A 19,907-nucleotide genomic window follows, 5' to 3' on the forward strand; every position below is an offset into this window, starting at 1 on the left:
GTATTGCACAACCAGTTGTAAATAAATTATATTTGATAATGAGGTCATTTTTTTATAATCACATATTAGAAAATAAAAATAAAACAAATACAATTACTTATCACCATTGTCTAGGTTTTATAAAATGGAATAAAGTTGCGTATGTTTCGATGAAGAGGAAACGCCGATATTAAAGATAGATATGCAAAACAATTACCGTGCCCCCTTTGGGTACCTCTTATAATCAGTGGCGGATCCAGAAATGTTCATAAAGGGGGAGGGGGCACTGAATGCATTAGAGGGGCCGCTCTAGTCATGCCTCCATGTTTCCCTTCATAATCAAACAATTTTTAGCTCACCTGGCCCGAAGGGCCAAGTGAGCTTTTCCCATCACTTGACGTCCGGCGTCGTCCGTCTTCGTTAACTTTTACAAAAATCTTCTCCTCTGAAACTACTGGGCCAAATTTAACTAAACTTGGCCAAAATCATCATTGGGGTATCTAGTTTTAAAAAATATGTGGCGTGACCCCGCCAACCAACCAAGATGGCTGCCATGGCTAAAAATAGAACATAGGGGTAAAATGCAGTTTTTGGCTTATAACTCAAAAACCAAAGCATTTAGAGTAAATCTGACATGGGGTAAAATTGTTTATCAGGTCAAAATGTATCTGCCCTGAAATTTTCAGATGAATCGGACAACCCATTGTTGGGTTGCTGCCCCTGAATTGGTAACTTTAAGGAAATTTTGCTGTTTTTGGTTATTATCTTGAATATTATTATAGATAGAGATAAACTGTAAACAGCAATAATGTTCAGCAAAGTAAGATTTACAAATAAGTCAACATGACCGAAATGGTCAATTGACCCATTAAGGAGGTTTTTTTTGCCCTTTATAGTCAATTTTTAACCATTTTTCGTAAATCTTAGCAATCTATTACAAAAATCTTCTCCTCTGAATCTACTGAGCCAAATTAATCCAAACTTGGCCACAATCATCTTTGGGGTATCTAGTTTAAAAAAAATGTGTGGTGTGACCCGGCCAACCAACCAAGATGGCCGCCATGGCTAAAAATAGAACAAAGATGTGAAATGTAGATTTTGGCTTATATCTCTGAAACCAAAGCATTTAGAGCAAATCTGACATGGGGTAAAATTGTTTATCAGACAAATCGGACAACCTGTTGTTGGGTTGCTGCCCTCGAATTAGTAATTTTAAGGAAATTTTGCAGATTTTGGTTATTATCTTGAATATCTTTATAGATAGAGATGAAGTGTAAACAGCAATAATGTTCAGCAAAATAAGATCTACAAATAAGTCAATATGACCAAAATTGTCCATTGACCCCTTAAGGAGTTATTGCCCTTCATAGTCAATTGTTAACAATTTTCATTAATTTTTGTTAATTTTTATAATTTTTAGGAAATATTTTCCACTGTAATTACTAGGCCAAGTTCATTATAGATAATTGTAGCAACAAGAATGTTCAGTAAAGAAAGATCTACAAACACATCACCATCACCAAAACACCATTTTGTCATGAATTTATCTGTGTCCATTGTTAATATGCACATAGACCAAGGTGAGGCACAAAGGCTCTCGAGAGCCTCTAGTTTCCAACCACTACTGAGAAAGGGGCGGGCACCCTGTCCCCTCTGTTATCCAGTCCCTTCTACCGGCTAGATTTTTCACATTAACTAGGTTTTCTTTTCCTTTGTACGTGTTTCTATTTCAATTTGTATTGACATGTTTGCAACGGCAATTAAAACTAGTCGAACAGAATTTGCATCAAAACAAAATAAAATGCTTCGCTGAGCACAGCCTGATACGACCGTAGAGGTCGAACCCTAAACAGTTGGGGCAAATTTGGACACAATATTCAAGCTTGATACAGTCTGAATTTGGATTGTGATATAATTTTTGACATAATATAGGTTTCTGACACAAAACAAATGTCAAGATCTGAATTTGAAAATTTTGAAAAAAAAAATGTGCCCCCTACCCCTCCCCAAACATTTTGAATCCCCCTTAGAGCAATTATCCCCAAATTCAACCCCAACCTTTGTAGTAGTAGTCTCAGCTCCTGAGACTAGAGAACACGTGCTTATGAGATGAGCAGCAAAAATCACTATTTTGGAGTCTGCAAATTTGTTAGACCGGAACGGTGTTGACAACGCCTACATGACTCGACGAGATGACTGAGAGTTTGGAAAAATTAAATGAAAAAGATGAAACAGTGAAGGCTAGAAGGGACATGTAAGACAATAAAACTGAAATGAGCAGGGAACATAGGTCAAAATCAAATATATTGTAATTTGCACTTCCATTTAGATTAACAGACAAAAGATTCGCACTGGAAGCCTTCAAAAAAGTTCCTTGAACTCTTTATAACAAGGCAAAGAATACATGACTTGATCTTTGGAGAGATCACCAAAATTGGGAACTATACCCATATTTGAAAACGTTTACTTGCCCATACAGTGCTCTCCTTTTCAGGACACATGGACATATTTACATTTAGTACAACTATGTTGTCACTGCTGTTATGCCACAAAGGGTACAGGTGGATCAATAAATTTTACACAACACAATTGTTGAGGTTATGTCTCTGTATGACGTTCTTTTTATTCAATAAGCAATTGACAGGATAGCTTTTAAATGCAGATTAAATCATCATCTGCATACCACAATATATAGAAGTTACATTTAATATGTACATTTTGTCTGCATTTTCTATTGTAAAAACTGCCATGCATAGTGGTCTCGTGTCACGTCTAGTAGAAATGTTATTGATTATTTTCCTGGCTGGTTCAAACATCCTTTCTATCGGACCTAATCGTTCAACTTTAACCTTGATCACTGATTCCATGAAAATGAAGTCCAAGACGAAGGACACGATTGACAAAAACTTTGCAACGCAAGTTACCTGCATACATATGGTCAGAGTACAATTATTTTGTGGTGTATTTCTTATAGACAATTCTACGTCTAACTACCTGGTATGTTCATGCAGTTTAATTGTTTTAAGAGAGAATGCTGTGTATTGCTGCCTGGTGTTTTAGTGTATCAGTTACAAATTTTTTTTATGTATCATTTGGTAACAAGATCTAAAAAAATATACGGAATAAATTTACATCCTGTACCAATTAGGTTGAATGGTGTGGAGCTGTTTCCAAGTAGTTGTGTATTAACCATCAGATTAAATACTGAAGCAGAACAAGGCTATGTTTTTGCATAGGAATCCGTAAAATCCTTCAGACCAAATTTCAGCAAGTGCAAAACTTCATGATTGTTCATTTATACAATACATTCGAAATTTCTTCACTTTCACTTGCAGAACTTTAATTAATGTGACGCAAAAGACCAAGTGTGATCACTACTTTGCAAACCAATGTATGCTATTTTAATTACCACTAGAACACACCCGCGAAATCGCGGGCATATACAGCTTGTCTCTATATATTAAAGTAGTTTCATCGTAGTTTACATGTAGATAAACGCGAAAAATAATTGTCCTCTATAAGGAGGTATAATAGTTTCATCGTAGTTTACATGTAGATAAACGCGAAAAATAATTGTCCTCTATAAGGAGGTATAATAGTTGTGGTTCTTGCGATCTAAACACCATGATATGGAGAACGCTCTGATTGGCTTATTTATTCTTCATTTTTGTCATCTTTCATACGATTGGTTGTATTTGTGCATCTTTAAAACCGGAAGTCTTATCTATGACTAAAAGTCAGTCCGATGACGGAATCATATCCGAACTCCTTTTTTGTCGTTTTTCTCCCAAAATAACTCAATCTGAATAATCATAAGAATGGATGACAAATGCGACTATGCATGTTACCTATAAGACACAGAGGCATGATGATTGATTTATTGTGGAAGGAAGAGAAGCGACACCCAAAATGAGGTCTTCTCGTTTAATAGTATAGATGCTCATCTCGCAGGACTGAGGTCAACTAATTTCTGTTTTCATGTTCCAAGTAGATCAAGAATGGATTGGACAACTTGTTTTTGTTTTTTTTGTAAATTCACCATGCTTATAGGAAGGTTTAGACTATTTATCTTAAATTGCAACCCATAGCTTTAAATACAGTCTGCACATACTATTGATTATTATTTAGGTGATAATTTTGTAGGCAATGAAATTACTTAAATATGGATGGTCTTTATTTTCCTTTGATCTTTGTGATAATAAGTCATATGTATTTTTATGGGATAATCTAAAACTAGTTATCGGTTTCATTTTGGAACAGTCCCATGTCTTTTCTTTCAAGTATTAATGAACAATCCTATTTTGTATTTGAAGAAAATTAATGGTTACACAATACTGTAATATTTGTGTTGTTTTTTTCCGTCTTAATTAAACATGTGAGCAGCATTTTTTCTGACCCAAACTATTTATTTTGTTATTTACAACTCTGCATTATTTCAAATACCAACTCAATTTGAGTGCTTCCTATCTCCCTTACCAAAATCAGTGTTTGAACAGCCCTTCAACATTTCAAACTAATTTCTCATATTAATTGGTACTTTTTTGGTTACCAGAATATCAAACAATCCAGAAATCCTTCATATCAAATTTTGTAAACTAGCAATTTTTCATCTTTTTCCTCAGTAGCATTCATAGATTCAATCCAACAATTTATCTCATAAAAAAAGGTTCAATTAAAGAACCTTAGTGAGCACGCTCACATACCCCACGTCCCCACATTGTCATTGGAGAAATTAAATAAGTATAAGAAAAAATATTGAATAATAATTTCCTGTCAATATACACATCTACATAGTATGTCCTTATTATCTACAAAATTTCATGAAATTCTGTTGTGTGTTTTCAGAGGAGTTGAGATGACAAACTGTTGCAGAAGTACATTGAAGCAAATAAGTTCAAAGGGGCGTAACTCCTAGAAATAAAATTGAATCGTAATTTCCCGTCGATATGCACAACTACATAGTATGTCCTTATTATCTGAAAAGGTTTCATGAAATTCTGTTGTGTAGTTTCAGAGGAGTTGCGATGACAAACTGTTGCAGTAATACATTGAAGCAAATAAGTTCAAAGGGGCGTAACTCCTAGAAATAAAATTGAATCGTAATTTCCCGTCGATATGCACAACTACATAATATGTCCTTTTCATATAAAAAGATTTCGTGAAATTCTGTTGTGTGGTTTGAGAGGAGTTGCGATGACAAACTGTTGCAGTAGTACATTAAGTAAATAAGTTCAAAGGGGCGTAACTCCTAGAAAAAAAATTGAATCGCAATTTCCCGTCGATATGCACAACTACATAGTATGTCCTTATTACCTGAAAAGGTTTTGTGAAATTCTGTTGTGTGGTTTGAGAGGAGTTGCGATGACAAACTGTTGCAGTAGTACATTAAAGTAAATAAGTTCAAAGGGGCGTAACTCCTAGAAAAAAAATTGAATTGCAATTTCCCGTCGATATGCACAACTACATAGTATGTCCTTATTATCTGAAAAGGTTTCGTGAAATTCTGTTGTGTGGTTTGAAAGGAGTTGCGATGACAAACTGTTGCAGTAGTACATTAAAGTAAATAAGTTCAAAGGGGCGTAACTCCTAGAAAAAAAATTGAATCGCAATTTCCCGTCGATATGCACAACTACATAGTATGTCCTTATTATCTGAAAAGGTTTCGTGAAATTCTGTTGTGTGGTTTGAGAGGAGTTGCGATGACAAGAAACAGGACTGACGGACTGACGGACGGACGGACGGACTGACGGACGGACGGACTGACGGACGGACGGGTCAAAAACATTATACCCTCCGCAACTTCGTTGCGTGGGGTATAACAAATTAAATAATAACAATGAAAGCCAGATTAAAAGTTTGAACAGCTTTACTTTTTTTTAAAGATCAAGATTAATCAACAACCATAGAAACTTTTATTAAATAAAATTTAGTGCTGAAATTCTACAATTTTATTAGATACATATCCCTGCCACATATTCCTCTCCCTATAGATCTGTTAACGCACTTCTTGTTAAAATACCCGTTCTCATTCTGAATTGGTCAGAATGCTGACACAGGCATATTTTCAGATGCTTCTCTCTCTACCTATCTTTAAATCTTGTTAAAGTTGTTTAATGCAGATTGTTGTAGATTTTCACAACTTGTCTTTCGCTTAAAACATTGCAAATATACATGCACTAGTTTTTAAGCTTTGCTTTAATCATTATAATGTCATTGATCATAAATGTCTGGTACATGATCTAGCAGGTCTATCATTCAAATTAATTGAATGAAATTACAGATTTCTTCATCACATAATTTCAGAAAAAATTAGGATTATATTGCCAGTAATACACACCAGCTAAATTAATAATAAAAATGGAAATTTAGGTCTATAAATCAATCTAAATATTTCTTTAAATAGTTTTTCTTCCTTCTTTTTTTTTTAATATCAGCACCCACCCATCCAGTCCCTGCACCAAATTTTTCCATGCTGTCAATATAAAACAAGTTCTTCAAATACTTCACACAATTTGTTCTGACAGTTATCTATATGGATAAATTAATATTCATAAAATATAAGTCAAAAGATCACAAGTTCATTTCCCCCTTGAAATTGTTTGTACAAAAAAGTGAAGGAAAATGCTCTTCAGCAAATTATGTGAAATAGAAGTACATTGCTTTTGAGCAAAGCAGTAGAATTCAAATAAAAGTTGTTTTTTGCATTTTTAATAGCACTATAAATGTTTAAAGGCTTGATATTTCAGGAATCTGGGTAACAAATCAGGACATATGTCATAAGGTTTAAATAATGTTTGTTGTCACATCAAAATATCAAGCCTTTATATGTCTTAAGGTTATCTGTGCACTACTTTGTCTGAGTTTTAATAGCAATAGCTAGTTCTTCTCCCATAGCTTTAATAACTGTAATCTGAAAAATAAAGAACAAAATGAAAATATTTGTTAAGATTGTGTTTCTATAATACAAATAAAGAACTGCTGAACCAACACCTGTTTTGTGGTGGTATTGTTTCCCTTAAGTGGATACCAGATGGTATGCAGGGTTATCAAATAATGTTTAGATTGTATTGTTCTATAAATACAGTGTTAATATTGTGTTCCATTCTACATGTACACTGTATTGTTCTATAAATACAGTGTTAATATTGTGTTCCATTCTACATGTTCACTGCATTAACAGTAAAACCCATTAAAGGGTCAAGCTCTCACAACTATGTTTAATCCCACAGCATTCTTTGTGAGCTTTCTGAAGTCAGAAATTCAGCGGTACATGTTGGTTGTTTTCTATCATTTTTGCTTTGAGCATACATAAGGTCTTCGGTATTCAAGTTTGAATTGCTTCACACTTTGTCAAACCATGCCTTTAATAAGCGTTTTTATCTTAAGCAATTTTGCATGGAGAAATGAAATCTCCATATCTCAGTTCTTACATTATGATTAATGACTACAGATGCACAAATGACACAGCTGACGGAAGAATATTGAAAAAGTTTGCATTCAACACGCACTAACATACTTTCGGTTAGATCAACTTGATTAATGTGTATAATTCCATGTAGATGCATTGTTTTAATTTATTTATCAAAGTTGCTCAACTCTGGGAATATCATACTCATATCATAATATTATGAACCAGCTTAACTTGTAAAATTTATGTATCATTATCTTTTTCAATGAGTAAAACTTAATATTTATGAGCCTTATTTGGTATTGTCGATGCACAAAGTGTCCTTTTGTTATTTCTTTGTTAACAAAAAATATGATGCCCATATTAAGCTCTAGATAAAACACTATCTATGGTTGACAGCAATATGGTTTTCTCAATGTTGATAGTTGACAGTGACCTTATATTGCATACATCCACTTATTTAGACATGAATTTGTACAAAATAGGTCCTGGCAAACAATTTGAAATGATAGTAGCAGTGTGGGAAATAGTGATGCCAGTGGAAACCTGGTTTACTAGAGAGAAATGACTCTTGGATAATCACCTATGTGATAAGACCATTTGATTGATCAATATAGTATATTGAATATACATTGTCACTAAAAAGACAAATTTATAAACTTATTTAAAATATTTTTCACTTACTAGAAGTTGCTCATCCTTTTCAAATCTATCTTTAATTTCTTTTCCTAAATCATTTTCTGGTACTTTTACATCCTCACGGGTTTCACCATTGTCATCCATAAGAGATAGAAAACCATCGTTAATGTCAAGTAGCTAAAATAAAAGAAAATTCATTTACTTAGATATTTTAAAATAATGAAGTGCACTACGTATACAGACCAAGTCATATGGAATTAAAATTTCAACATCAATTGCCGATAATAAGGCTTCTTTCATTTTTGTTTTTTGCTACAAATGATTCAACTGAGAAAATTTGTTTTTTTCGTGAATATTTCATTTTGTGGTTTTGAAGGAAGTCTCCACACATGTCTAAAGAAAATTTGTATTTTTCAAAATGAAATTTGAACTATATCCCATGTGTATAATAATGAATCCACAGAAGTGGTAAAACTTGCTCTGTCTGTAAGATACAATTCAATTAGAGAGTAAGGATTGCCACAGATGACAGCAAATAAGGCTGAATTAAAATACTTGTTACATACCCTAATTTATAGTTGCTACCCTCAAGATTTTCTTTTATTTTCTAAAGTTAAAACTATCTGGACATCGGGAGACAACTGTACCCCCATTATTATTTAAATGTACCGAATGTACCAGTACATAAACTTGTATCCAATAGTATTATTACTCAATTTATTTCACTTGACTGGGCGGGGTTTAACCGGTTCGCTCATAATAAACCAGTCCATCTATAGATGGGCGTTTTAGAATATAAACTCATCAATGAAGTGTCCAGTCATTCTTTTGTAAATTCCTTTGATGACACTGATAGGTGAAAAGTAAAATCACAAAAATACTGAACTCAGAGGAAAATCAATTCGGAAAGTCCATAATCACATGGCAAAATCAAATAACAAAACGCATCAAAAATGAATGGACAAGAACTGTCATATTCCTGACTTGGTACAGGCATTTTCAAATGTAGAAAATGGTGGATTGAACCTGGTTTTATAGCTAGCTAAACCTCAAACTTGTATGACAGTCGCATCAAATTCCATTATATAGTCACCGATGCGTGAACAAAACAAACAGACATAATAGGTAAAAATGTCAAAAATAGGGGTACAGCAGTCAACATTGTGTTATCATCTTAATCACTATAAAAACAACAAATGTAACGAAGAAGCACAAAAAGGCATACATCAAATTAACATCCTCATTTTGATTATATTATACCATTATATTTGTCTATGTAAAATGCACCCATCAAGGAAGGAGGGTATGGGTACTGGTGTAAAATTGCGCGTTTGAAATTCGCACAGGTAGACATGAAATAATTTTGTCGTTTAAAGTATGACGGGATGCATAAATACAGTCACGCAAAATAGATATAACAAACACTGACTTAGCAGTTAAAGTAATAATAATAAATATAAAATAATAGTGTGGTTTAAAGTATGACGTGATACATAAGTACAGAGTCACGTAAAATGTATATCACAAAAAAAGTTGGTTAACAGTAAAAGTAATATTAATGAATAAAAAAATTTTGTCATTCAAAGTATGACAAGATACATAGGTACAGATTCACATCATAAAATAATTTTGTCATTCAAAGTATGACAAGATACATAGGTACAGAGTCACATCATAAAATCATTTTGTCGTTCAAAGTATGATGGGATGCATAAGCACAGAGTTACGTCAAAAGGATGATTAGAAATCAACAATAATAACGGCAATCATCCTTATCACACACATCTTCAAATAGACTGTCCTAATGCAAATTAAAACATACGCTCCGCCCAATCAGTTGAAATAACATTGGTAATACCCACAACTGACTCGAGATATCAAATTTTGTTTAAATTGCTGCATGTATATGGTTATAACTTCTAAGCTAGATTAAAATGGTCTGCAATCCGAAAAATTTTAAGTTGCAACCATCTTTAAGAAATATATTACCGTAAAATCTTTTCTGATAACATTAGGAACATTCATGTTGTGTGTAGATGGACATATATCTTCATATTTTTTACCAGTGAAAATATCTATTCCAACCATATGAACCTGAAAACAATTAACCAAATTAATATAATTTTCTCTGCAAAAAATGTCATTGTTAGTCTATTACCATCAAGATCTAACAACAACTTGTAAGTAGGTAGACTTTACAATTGTTTATAACATGCGTTTACACAAATACATGCAAATGTACAACTGTAAAAGTTAAGTGTCCTGAAGCAGTTTATAAAGTGATGGCAAAGTAAAAGATAAGTATAACAGAATGTCTTATGAAGTCATTAATGTAAACATGATAAAAGTATCAGCCAATTTTTTAAATTATATACATTTGCACATGCGAGATATGTACCTTAGCATGACCGTGTTTTCCTGTCTTGGAAGTTGACATTTCCACAATTTTGCATGGACGGTTTTTAATACAAACATGTCCATTTTTCCTTAGAGCAGAACACTGTTGTGGGTATGTTTCAGAAGACCCAGCATCACCTGTGGTAAAATCATCATCTACATCTGCATCTGCCATTGTGAACCTGAAACAAAAACACATCTTTTTATATACATTTTCTTCACTTATTATGTGTTATATAATTTCAAAAGTTTCAGAATAATTTCTGATGCCTAGTAATGTCATTAATATATTAAAATCGGTAAAATTTAATGGACCAGAATTTCTGCATTATCGGGAAATTCAGGTTTGTAAAATTTTACCAGTTTTAATATTTTATATTCACCAATGTTTCTTTGATATTTAAGGGAAATTATTTTGAAAGAAAATAATATAATGGAATCTTATCATATTTTATCTCGTTTTGGATATTCTGGAAATATTTTACAATAAGCACAAAAAAGGTAGGACTTGAAACTACGTAAAAATTTCTCACTGGCGATAAAAAATTCAATTCAAAATTAGGTCTCAAAGTTGCCTTCAAAACTTGCTCTCAAACTCCAGACGTAATAATTGGCCTCAGCCTTCTGACATCATAGGAAGGTGTCCCAGAAAAAAATTAAAATAGATTTGCCAGACGTCATAATTATTTGGATTAGTGCCATGTATGTATGTATGTACTGAGATTCCGCCAATTAAGACGCACCCCTTGATTGACTGCAAGGGTACAGCGGATCCATGTACACTCCCTAAGGATTAATGGAGATGTGTCCTTTACAATATTATCCCACCACCAGAACAATCCCCACCCAACACCGCCCAAGGGAGCGTGTATGACACCGGGAAGTCTGTTATTATGGTGGAGGAAGCTGAAGTACTCGGAGAGAACGGGGCCAAATGTGAAAGAGCATCTCAACGTTTTAGCATCATGGTTACACAAAACTACATTGTATAACCAAATATTGGAACACTGAAGTTGACAACCAACTCTATAACATTTTGAGTCGGGATTGAGACATTTCCTAAGGTAGTAATTATTATTTTATAAGTAAAAAAAAAAGGGGGAACGTTTTGAGTAGTTGAACTACTTTTAAAATGACTAACTTTGGGGCACCGAGCATATTCTTTTAAGTAATTTTAAGAGAAAATTTGCACATTCAAATACCAGAACAAATTAAGAGATAGTTAAAAATACAAGTATTGCACAACTGGATACTTCTAATGTGTTGTTTCGAGGTTTCCACAAAACAAAGATGGATGACAAACTCGGTCCGACAGCCGCATGTCACATTTAATGACTTCGACCGTACAATTTACACTTTTCAATTTTTTTTCAAGATATTTGATTTGTGAGCTTGTTTAATATTCATGTGTGTTTGTTTTTATAGACTTTTTTAAGGGTTGAATTATATTCTTTTGCTGAAACATCCGAACTCACGTGTTGCCTGTGTTCCGGTGAAATATTAAAAGGCCCTGCTACGCATGCGTTCCACGTTAGTTCACACAGTTTTCTCCCTTGACTAAAGTTCATTGATGCAAGCGGTCTAAAATCGTAAAAGCGAAAGTTAACGGTCTTATATAAAATTAAAATCACCGAGATTGTTGGTATTCTGACTTTCTATGTTGTTGATTTTAATAATGAAACGTAGCACAACATTATCACCATAGGCGGATCCAGGGGGGCCTTGGGGGACCGACCCCCTTTCTTGGCCGGACAAAGTTTGATTGATTATTTATATAGGGAATCATGGAAGCATGACTGAAGCGGGGCCCCCCTTATGTCAGTCAGCGCCCCCCCTTTTTTTAGGAAAAAATCTGGATCCGCCACTGATCACATCACAAAGAAAACACCCACCCCGGGCCGACAGTGCAAGACGTCTTTAAGTTTGAGTTTTAATACAATATTTTTCCAATATAGTTTACTTCACTGTCTTCTGGCTCAGCCTTAGTCCAAATAATTATGACGTCTTAAAAGGCTATTATAATTTTTTTTCTTTGATGCCTTACTTCGACTAGCTCAGCCTGAGACTTCAGCAAGCAACGAGTTATATATGATCCTGTACCCTGGTACAATATTCAAGTCACTGTTCAAAGATTCAATTGGAGAAAAAAAAATTATACTAATCTCAGACTAATAAGTGATATAAGTGACTGACAGAATATTTTGTAAATCATTACAGGCGGATTAGTAAAGCAAAATTCTAATCGGATAAAATATCATCCGTCCCAAAAAATGTTCGAGACGAAATTGTAAGATTTTTTTTCATAGGAAAATATTTCATTGTTAGATATTTTATGGCAAGTCATTGTGGAATTTATTCCCTATTTATTAATACTCATAAATCATTTATTAATATTAAATATTATTTTCTAAAATTATGTTCTAATATTAAATATTATTTTCTAAAATTATGTTCTAATATTAAATATTATTTTCTAAAATTATGTTCTAATATTAAATATTATTTTTTGATGTTATAATAAATCGAATATTTAATATTAATAAATATTTTTAATTATTAAAAAATGGTCACTTTTTAATATTAATAACTGATATAGGTTTTATTTTCTAACAGAGACGTCTCTGCTTCTAATAAATAAATTTGGTGTATTTACTGTCTTCTGATTGGTTATAAATATTCCTTTTACTTCCAATGTTGTCAATTTTTATGGCGCATGCCCACTCTGACGTTGTATGTTCATACGCCAACATGTGTGTACGTTGTTATTGTTAATATAAATAATATAAAAAGTTGTTTGAGCCTTATTTTTGATAGAATAAAATTGAGAAAGGAAATGGTGAATATGTCAAAGCGACAACCACCCGACCATAGAGCAAACAACAGACGAAGGCAACCAATGGGTCTTCAATGTAGCGAGAATTCCCGCACCCGTAGGTGTCCTTCAGCTGGCCCCTAAAATATGCATAATAGTATGTACAGTGATAATGGACGTCATACTAAACTCCGAATTATACACAAGAAACTAAAATTTAAAATCATACAAGACTAACAAAGGCCAGAGGCTCCTGACTTGGGACAGGCGCAAAATTGCGGCGGGGTTAAACATGTTTATGAGATCTCAACCCTCCCCCTATACCTCTAGCCAATGTAGAAAAGTAAAAGAATAACAATACGCACATTAAAATTCAGTTCAAGAGAAGTCCGAGTCTGATGTCAAAAGATGTAACAAAAGAAAATAAATAAAATGACAATAATACATAAATAACAACAGACTACTAGCAGTTAACTGACATGCCAGCTCCAGACCTCAATTAAACTGATTGAAAGATTATGTCTTCATCATATGAATATCAGGTACAATCCCTCCCGTTAGGGGTTTAGTATCATACTATCATAAAATATATGAGAAGAACATAACCCGTGTCATGCCAACAACTGTTTTTTTTTAGAAATAAATGTGTTTAGTTCCGATGCAAAGACCCTATCAGTGAATCAATGTTAAAGCCAAAATATGCAATCTTTAATGACCTGACAACAGTATCGTAACTATATCCCCTTTTAAAAAGTCTATTTAAAGGTTTTGTTAGTTTCTGAGGAGAATACTGACATTTTTGTGCTTTATAAAGAATATTTCCATAAAATTTTGGATGTGAAATACCTGAACGTATAAGATGTCTGCATGTTGAGTTATATTTACGAATTATTTCCTTATACCGGTGATAAAATTTAGTAAATGTTTTGACCAGTTTGTGATATCGAAAACCCTGGTGTAATAATTTTTCAGTAATACATAAATTTCTCTCGCTAAAATCTAATACATTGTTACATACACGAGCGAATCGTACAAGTTGAGATATATAAACACCATAAGATGGTGACAAGGGAACGTCACCATCTAAAAATGGATAATTAACAATAGGAAATGAAAAATCATCTCTTTTATCATAAATTTTTGTATTAAGCTTCCCGTTTATGATATAGATATCAAGATCGAGGAAAGGGCAGTGGTCATTGTTATCATTAGCTTTATTTAAAGTAAGTTCTACAGGATAAATTTCTTTAGTATACATACTGAAGTCGTCATTATTTAGAGCCAATATATCATCCAAATATCTAAAAGTATTGTTAAATTTTTGTATCAAATGTTGTTTTGATGGGTCTTTGCTAATTTTAGTCATAAATTGTAACTCATAACAATACAAAAACAGGTCCGCAATAAGTGGTGCACAGTTAGTCCCCATTGGAATTCCAATAACTTGACGATATACAGAATCTCCAAAGCGAACAAAAATGTTATCAAGTAAAAATTCAAGTGCATAAATAGTATCAAAGCATGTCCAATTGACATAGTTCTTTTGTTTATTGCTACTAAAAAATGATCTAAAAGAGTTTGAACATATGTACTCGCATTCCGACTTTTTAAATGCCCAGTTAATTAGAAATCTATTTATAATGAACGGCAATAATTCATTTTGAATACAATGTGAAGCAGTGGCGGATCCAGCCATTTTAAAAAGGGGGAAGCAGAGCTGAAACTACTACAACACACTACTATAGTAGTCTCAGCCCAGAGTAAAGGCCATGGGCGTCAAGTTGGTTACCTATTCCCTATTCCCTATTCGTTACCTATTCCCTATTCCCTATTCGTTGCCTATTCGTTACCTATTCCCTATTCCCTATTCGTTACCTATTCGTTACCTATTCCCTATTCCCTATTCGTTACCTATTCGTTACTTATTTGATTTTTAATATCCTTCCCCCCTTTTAATTATGGCATGGAAAAGTTTAATATGGCTGCCGTTACCATGGAAACGGCACAATTGTGAAAAAAATGAGCTTTTGGTTTTTGGTGAACTGTTTGGATATGCTTCAACTCAGAATCATCATATTTTAAAACAATGTAGGTGCCCACTATATACAGGTGTTGGATGATTTTGGCGATCATTGGAACTACTATGTTGCCATGGAAACTACACCAAAATTTTCAAAATTCTCAAAATGCTCAAAACTTCATGAAACTTCACAGTAATGATGAGCAACATTGGAGTTGGAATTTCCAAAATAGGTCTTGTTACCATGGAAACAATGCAAAAAGGTCAAAAATTTCAAAAATAAGAATTTTCCGCAAACTGGATGAAACTTTACAGGAATGGTAACTGGCATAGGCAGAGTTGGATTTTGAAGTTAGAATTTTCAAAATGGCCGCCGTAACCATGGAAACAGCAAAAATATCAAAAATTCAAAATGTTCAAACTTAATGAAACTTTGCAAAAATGTTACTAGACATCTGTAGATGCTCTCTTTGACTTTGGAATTGTCAAAATGGCTGTCGCTCACCTGGTAATAGGGGGAAGGGGTGCCTTCCGTTATTGCTAGCAATTACAAATCTAGTTGTTAATAGTCTTACATATGGTAATAGTTCTGAATTGGTTGAGGTAAAATGATCTTTTTATGACCTATTTATATGTGTTTGTGCTCAACCGATCCTTTTACTTCATGTTCGATACGCATTTGTTCCTTACTTGTTTTTTATACGTTCTACCTTTTAACTGCTTTATGTCCGTATGTTTGAAGATGGATCTTGGTTCGACGGGATGAAATCACCGTGTTAGCGCTTGCGTAAAAACGAAGATGTGGTATGATTACCAATGAGACAACACTCCACATTAGACCAAAATGACACAGAAATTATCAACTATAGTTCACTGTACGGCCTTCAACAATGAGCATAGCCCAAACCGTGTAGTCACCTATAAAAGGCCGAGACATGACAACCTCATACAATTCAAACAACAAAACTGACGGCCGTATTTCATATACAAAAAAATAAACGGAAATATGTAACACAAAAACAAACGATAACTACTTAATTTCAGGCTCTTGTCTAGGGACAGGCACATACTTACATAATGTGGTAGAGTTAAACATGAAAGCAGGGTGTACATCGTTTCGGAGCATGCTATTACCTTGTTTAATTCGTTCCATCACTCGCTTATAATTCGCTTATAATACGTGTATCTTAACGTTGCACCTTTTAAAACATGATTTTCAATTGTTTTGTTGTCTCTGGTGGAAGATTTGGGCTCTTAGAGGTGATATAACTCTATAAGTGCATTTGTATCCGTTCCAGCGGTCGGATAATACCCTGTTAAATATTCGTTACTAATTCGCTTTTAAAAAGTTTGTTGTACGTTGCACCTTTTAGAAAAGGATTTCCAATTGTGTTCATATCTCTGGTGGTAATAATGTGTTCTTATAGATGAAATACCCCTATAAGCGCATATGTACTCGTTCCAGCGATCGGTTAATACCCTGTTACCTATTCGTTACCTATTCGTTACCTATTCACTTATAGTACGTTTGTTGTACGTTGCACCTTTTAGAAAAGGATTTTCAATTAAATTCATATCTCTGATGGTAACAATGTGTTCTTAGAGATGAAATAACCCCATTAGAGCGCATGTACCCGTTCCAGCGCTCGGTAAATAACCTGTTACCTATTCGTTACTTATTCGCTTTTAATGCGCGGGGTATACGGTGCACCTTGAAATAAATCGTTTTTTAATTGTGTTCAGGTCTCTGGTGGTAAGAATGTGTTCTTAGAGATGGAATTACCCTATTAGCGCGCATGTACCCGTTCCAGCGCTCGGTTAATACCCTGTTACCTATTCGTTACCTATTCGTTACCTATTCGCTTATAATACATTTTTTTATACGTTTCACCTGTTAGAAAAGGATTTTCAATTATGTCCAGGTCTCAGACGGTAACAATGTGTTCTTAGAGATGAAATGACCCCATTAGAGCGCATGTACCCGTTCCAGCGCTCGGTAAATAACCTGTTCCCTATTCGTTACCTATTCGCTTTTAATGAGCGGGGTATACGATGCACCTTGAAATAAATCGTTTTTTAATTGTGTTCAGGTCTCTGGTGGTAAGAATGTGTTCTTAGAGATGAAATGACCCTATTAGCGCGCATGTACCCGTTCCAGCGCTCGGTTAATACCCTGTTACCCATTCGTTACCTATTCGTTACCTATTCGCTTTTAATGCGCGGGGTATACGCTGCAACTTGAAATAAATCGTGTTTTAATTGTGTTCATGTCTCAGGTGGTAACAATGTGTTCTTAGAGATGAAATTACCCTATTAGCGCTCATGTACCCGTTCCAGTGCTCGGTAAATAATCTTGTTACCTATTCGTTACCTATTCGCTTTTAATGCGCAGGGTATACGCTGCAACTTGAAATAAATCGTGTTTTAATTGTGTTCATGTCTCAGGTGGTAACAATGTGTTCTTAGAGATGAAATGACCCCATTAGAGCGCATGTACCCGTTCCAGCGCTCGGTAAATAACCTGTTACCTATTCGTTACCTATTCGCATTTAATGCGCGGGGTATACGGTGCACCTTGAAATAAATCGTTTTTTAATTGTGTTCAGGTCTCTGGTGGTAAGAATGTGTTCTTAGAGATGAAATGACCCTATAAGCGCGCATGTACCCGTTCCAGCGCTCGGTTAATACCCTGTTACCTATTCGTTACCTATTCGTTACCTATTCGCTTATAATACATTTTTTATACGTTTCACCTGTTAGAAAAGGATTTTCAATTATGTCCATGTCTCAGGTGGTAACAATGTGTTCTTAGAGATGAAATGACCCCATTAGAGCGCATGTACTCGTTCCAGCGCTCGGTAAATAACCTGTTACCTATTCGCTTTTAATGCGCGGGGTATACGCTGCACCTTGAAATAAATCGTGTTTTAATTGTGTTCATGTCTGGTGGTAACAATGTGTTCTTAGAGATGAAATGACCCCATTAGAGCGCATGTACCCGTTCCAGCGCTCGGTAAATAACCTGTTACCTATTTGTTACTTATTCGCTTTTAATGCGCGGGGTATACGGTGCACCTTGAAATAAATCGTTTTTTAATTGTGTTTAGGTCTCTGGTGGTAAGAATGTGTTCTTAGAGATGAAATTACCCTATTAGCGCGCATGTACCCGTTCCAGCGCTCGGTTAATACCCTGTTACCTATTCGTTACCTATTCGTTACCTATTCGCTTATAATACATTTTTTTATACGTTTCACCTGTTAGAAAAGGATTTTCAATTATGTCTAGGTCTCAGACGGTAACAATGTGTTCTTAGAGATGAAATGACCCCATTAGAGCGCATGTACCCGTTCCTGCGCTCGGTAAATAACCTGTTACCTATTCGTTACCTATTCGCTTTTAATGCGCGGGGTATACGCTGCAACTTGAAATAAATCATGTTTTAATTGTGTTCATGTCTGGTGGTAACAATGTGTTCTTAGAGATGAAATGACCCCATTAGAGCGCATGTACCGGTTCCAGCGCTCGGTAAATAACCTATTCGTTACCTATTCGCTTTTAATGAGCGGGGTATACGGTGCACCTTGAAATAAATCGTTTTTTAATTGTGTTCAGGTCTCTGGTGGTAAGAATGTGTTCTTAGAGATGAAATGACCCTATTAGCGCGCATGTACCCGTTCCAGCGCTCGGTTAATACCCTGTTACCCATTCGTTACCTATTCGTTACCTATTCGCTTTTAATGCGCAGGGTATACGCTGCAACTTGAAATAAATCGTGTTTTAATTGTGTTCATGTCTCAGGTGGTAACAATGTGTTCTTAGAGATGAAATGACCCCATTAGAGCGCATGTACCCGTTCCAGCGCTCGGTAAATAACCTGTTACCTATTCGTTACCTATTCGCATTTAATGCGCGGGGTATACGGTGCACCTTGAAATAAATTGTTTTTTAATTGTGTTCATGTCTGGTGGTAACAATGTGTTCTTAGAGATGAAATGACCCTATTAGCGCGCATGTACCCGTTCCAGCGCTCGGTTAATACCCTGTTACCTATTCGTTACCTATTCGTTACCTATTCGCTTATAATACATTTTTTTATACGTTTCACCTGTTAGAAAAGGATTTTCAATTATGTCCATGTCTCAGGTGGTAACAATGTGTTCTTAGAGATGAAATGACCCCATTAGAGCGCATGTACCCGTTCCAGTGCTCGGTAAATAACCTGTTACCTATTCGTTACCTATTCGCATATAATACATTTTTTTATACGTTTCACCTGTTAGAAAAGGATTTTCAATTATGTCCATGTCTCAGGTGGTAACAATGTGTTCTTAGAGATGAAATTACCCTATTAGAGCTCATTTACCCGTTCCACCAGAGACATGAACACAATTAAAAAACGATTTATTTCAAGGTGCAACGTATACCTCGTGCATTAAAAGCAAATAAGGAACGAATAAGAAGCAGGGTATTAACTGAGCGGTGGAACGGGTACATACGCGCTTATAGGGGTATTTCATCTAAAAGAACACATTAATACCACCAGAGATATGAACTGAATTAAAAATCCTTTTCTAAAAGGTGCAACGTACAACAAACGTATTATAAGTGAATAGGTAACGAATAGGTAACATGGTATTTATCGAGCGCTGGA

General features: G+C 34.6%; 1 protein-coding gene across 4 annotated transcripts; it reads right to left on the reverse strand.

The window, feature by feature from the left end:
* Positions 1-5,827: 5,827 nt before the first annotated feature.
* Positions 5,828-12,024, reverse strand: LOC139501315 (eukaryotic translation initiation factor 5A-1-like). 4 transcript variants are annotated; one of them, XM_071290347.1, is made up of 5 exons: positions 11,899-12,024; positions 10,425-10,605; positions 10,016-10,120; positions 8,072-8,203; positions 5,828-6,889 (listed from the first exon to the last, which is right to left on the reverse strand). In XM_071290347.1, the coding sequence occupies exons 2-5, from the start codon at positions 10,596-10,598 to the stop codon at positions 6,827-6,829; spliced, it is 474 nt and encodes a 157-aa protein (XP_071146448.1). In that variant the 5' UTR covers positions 10,599-10,605; positions 11,899-12,024; the 3' UTR covers positions 5,828-6,826. The 4 variants fall into 4 exon arrangements, with proteins under 4 accessions (XP_071146448.1, XP_071146451.1, XP_071146449.1 ...); XM_071290350.1 differs by lacking the exon at positions 11,899-12,024 and adding an exon at positions 11,677-11,744; XM_071290348.1 differs by lacking the exon at positions 11,899-12,024 and adding an exon at positions 11,656-11,742.
* Between the last annotated feature and the right edge of the window lie 7,883 nt (positions 12,025-19,907).

This window comes from Mytilus edulis, chromosome 13, assembly GCF_963676685.1.
Source record: "Mytilus edulis chromosome 13, xbMytEdul2.2, whole genome shotgun sequence".
NCBI classification, from domain to species: Eukaryota; Metazoa; Mollusca; class Bivalvia; order Mytilida; family Mytilidae; genus Mytilus; species Mytilus edulis.

Excerpts from the sequence above, each read along its gene's own strand:
- LOC139501315 (XM_071290347.1), bottom strand. The coding sequence starts at position 10,598 with ATGGCAGATGCAGATGTAGATGATGATTTTACCACAGGTGATGCTGGG. Across the intron at positions 10,121-10,424 it reads GAAAACACGGTCATGCTAAG|GTTCATATGGTTGGAATAGA; the intron begins GTACATATCTCG and ends AATTGTTTTCAG. Across the intron at positions 6,890-8,071 it reads AAAAGGATGAGCAACTTCTA|ATTACAGTTATTAAAGCTAT; the intron begins GTAAGTGAAAAA and ends TTTATTTTTCAG.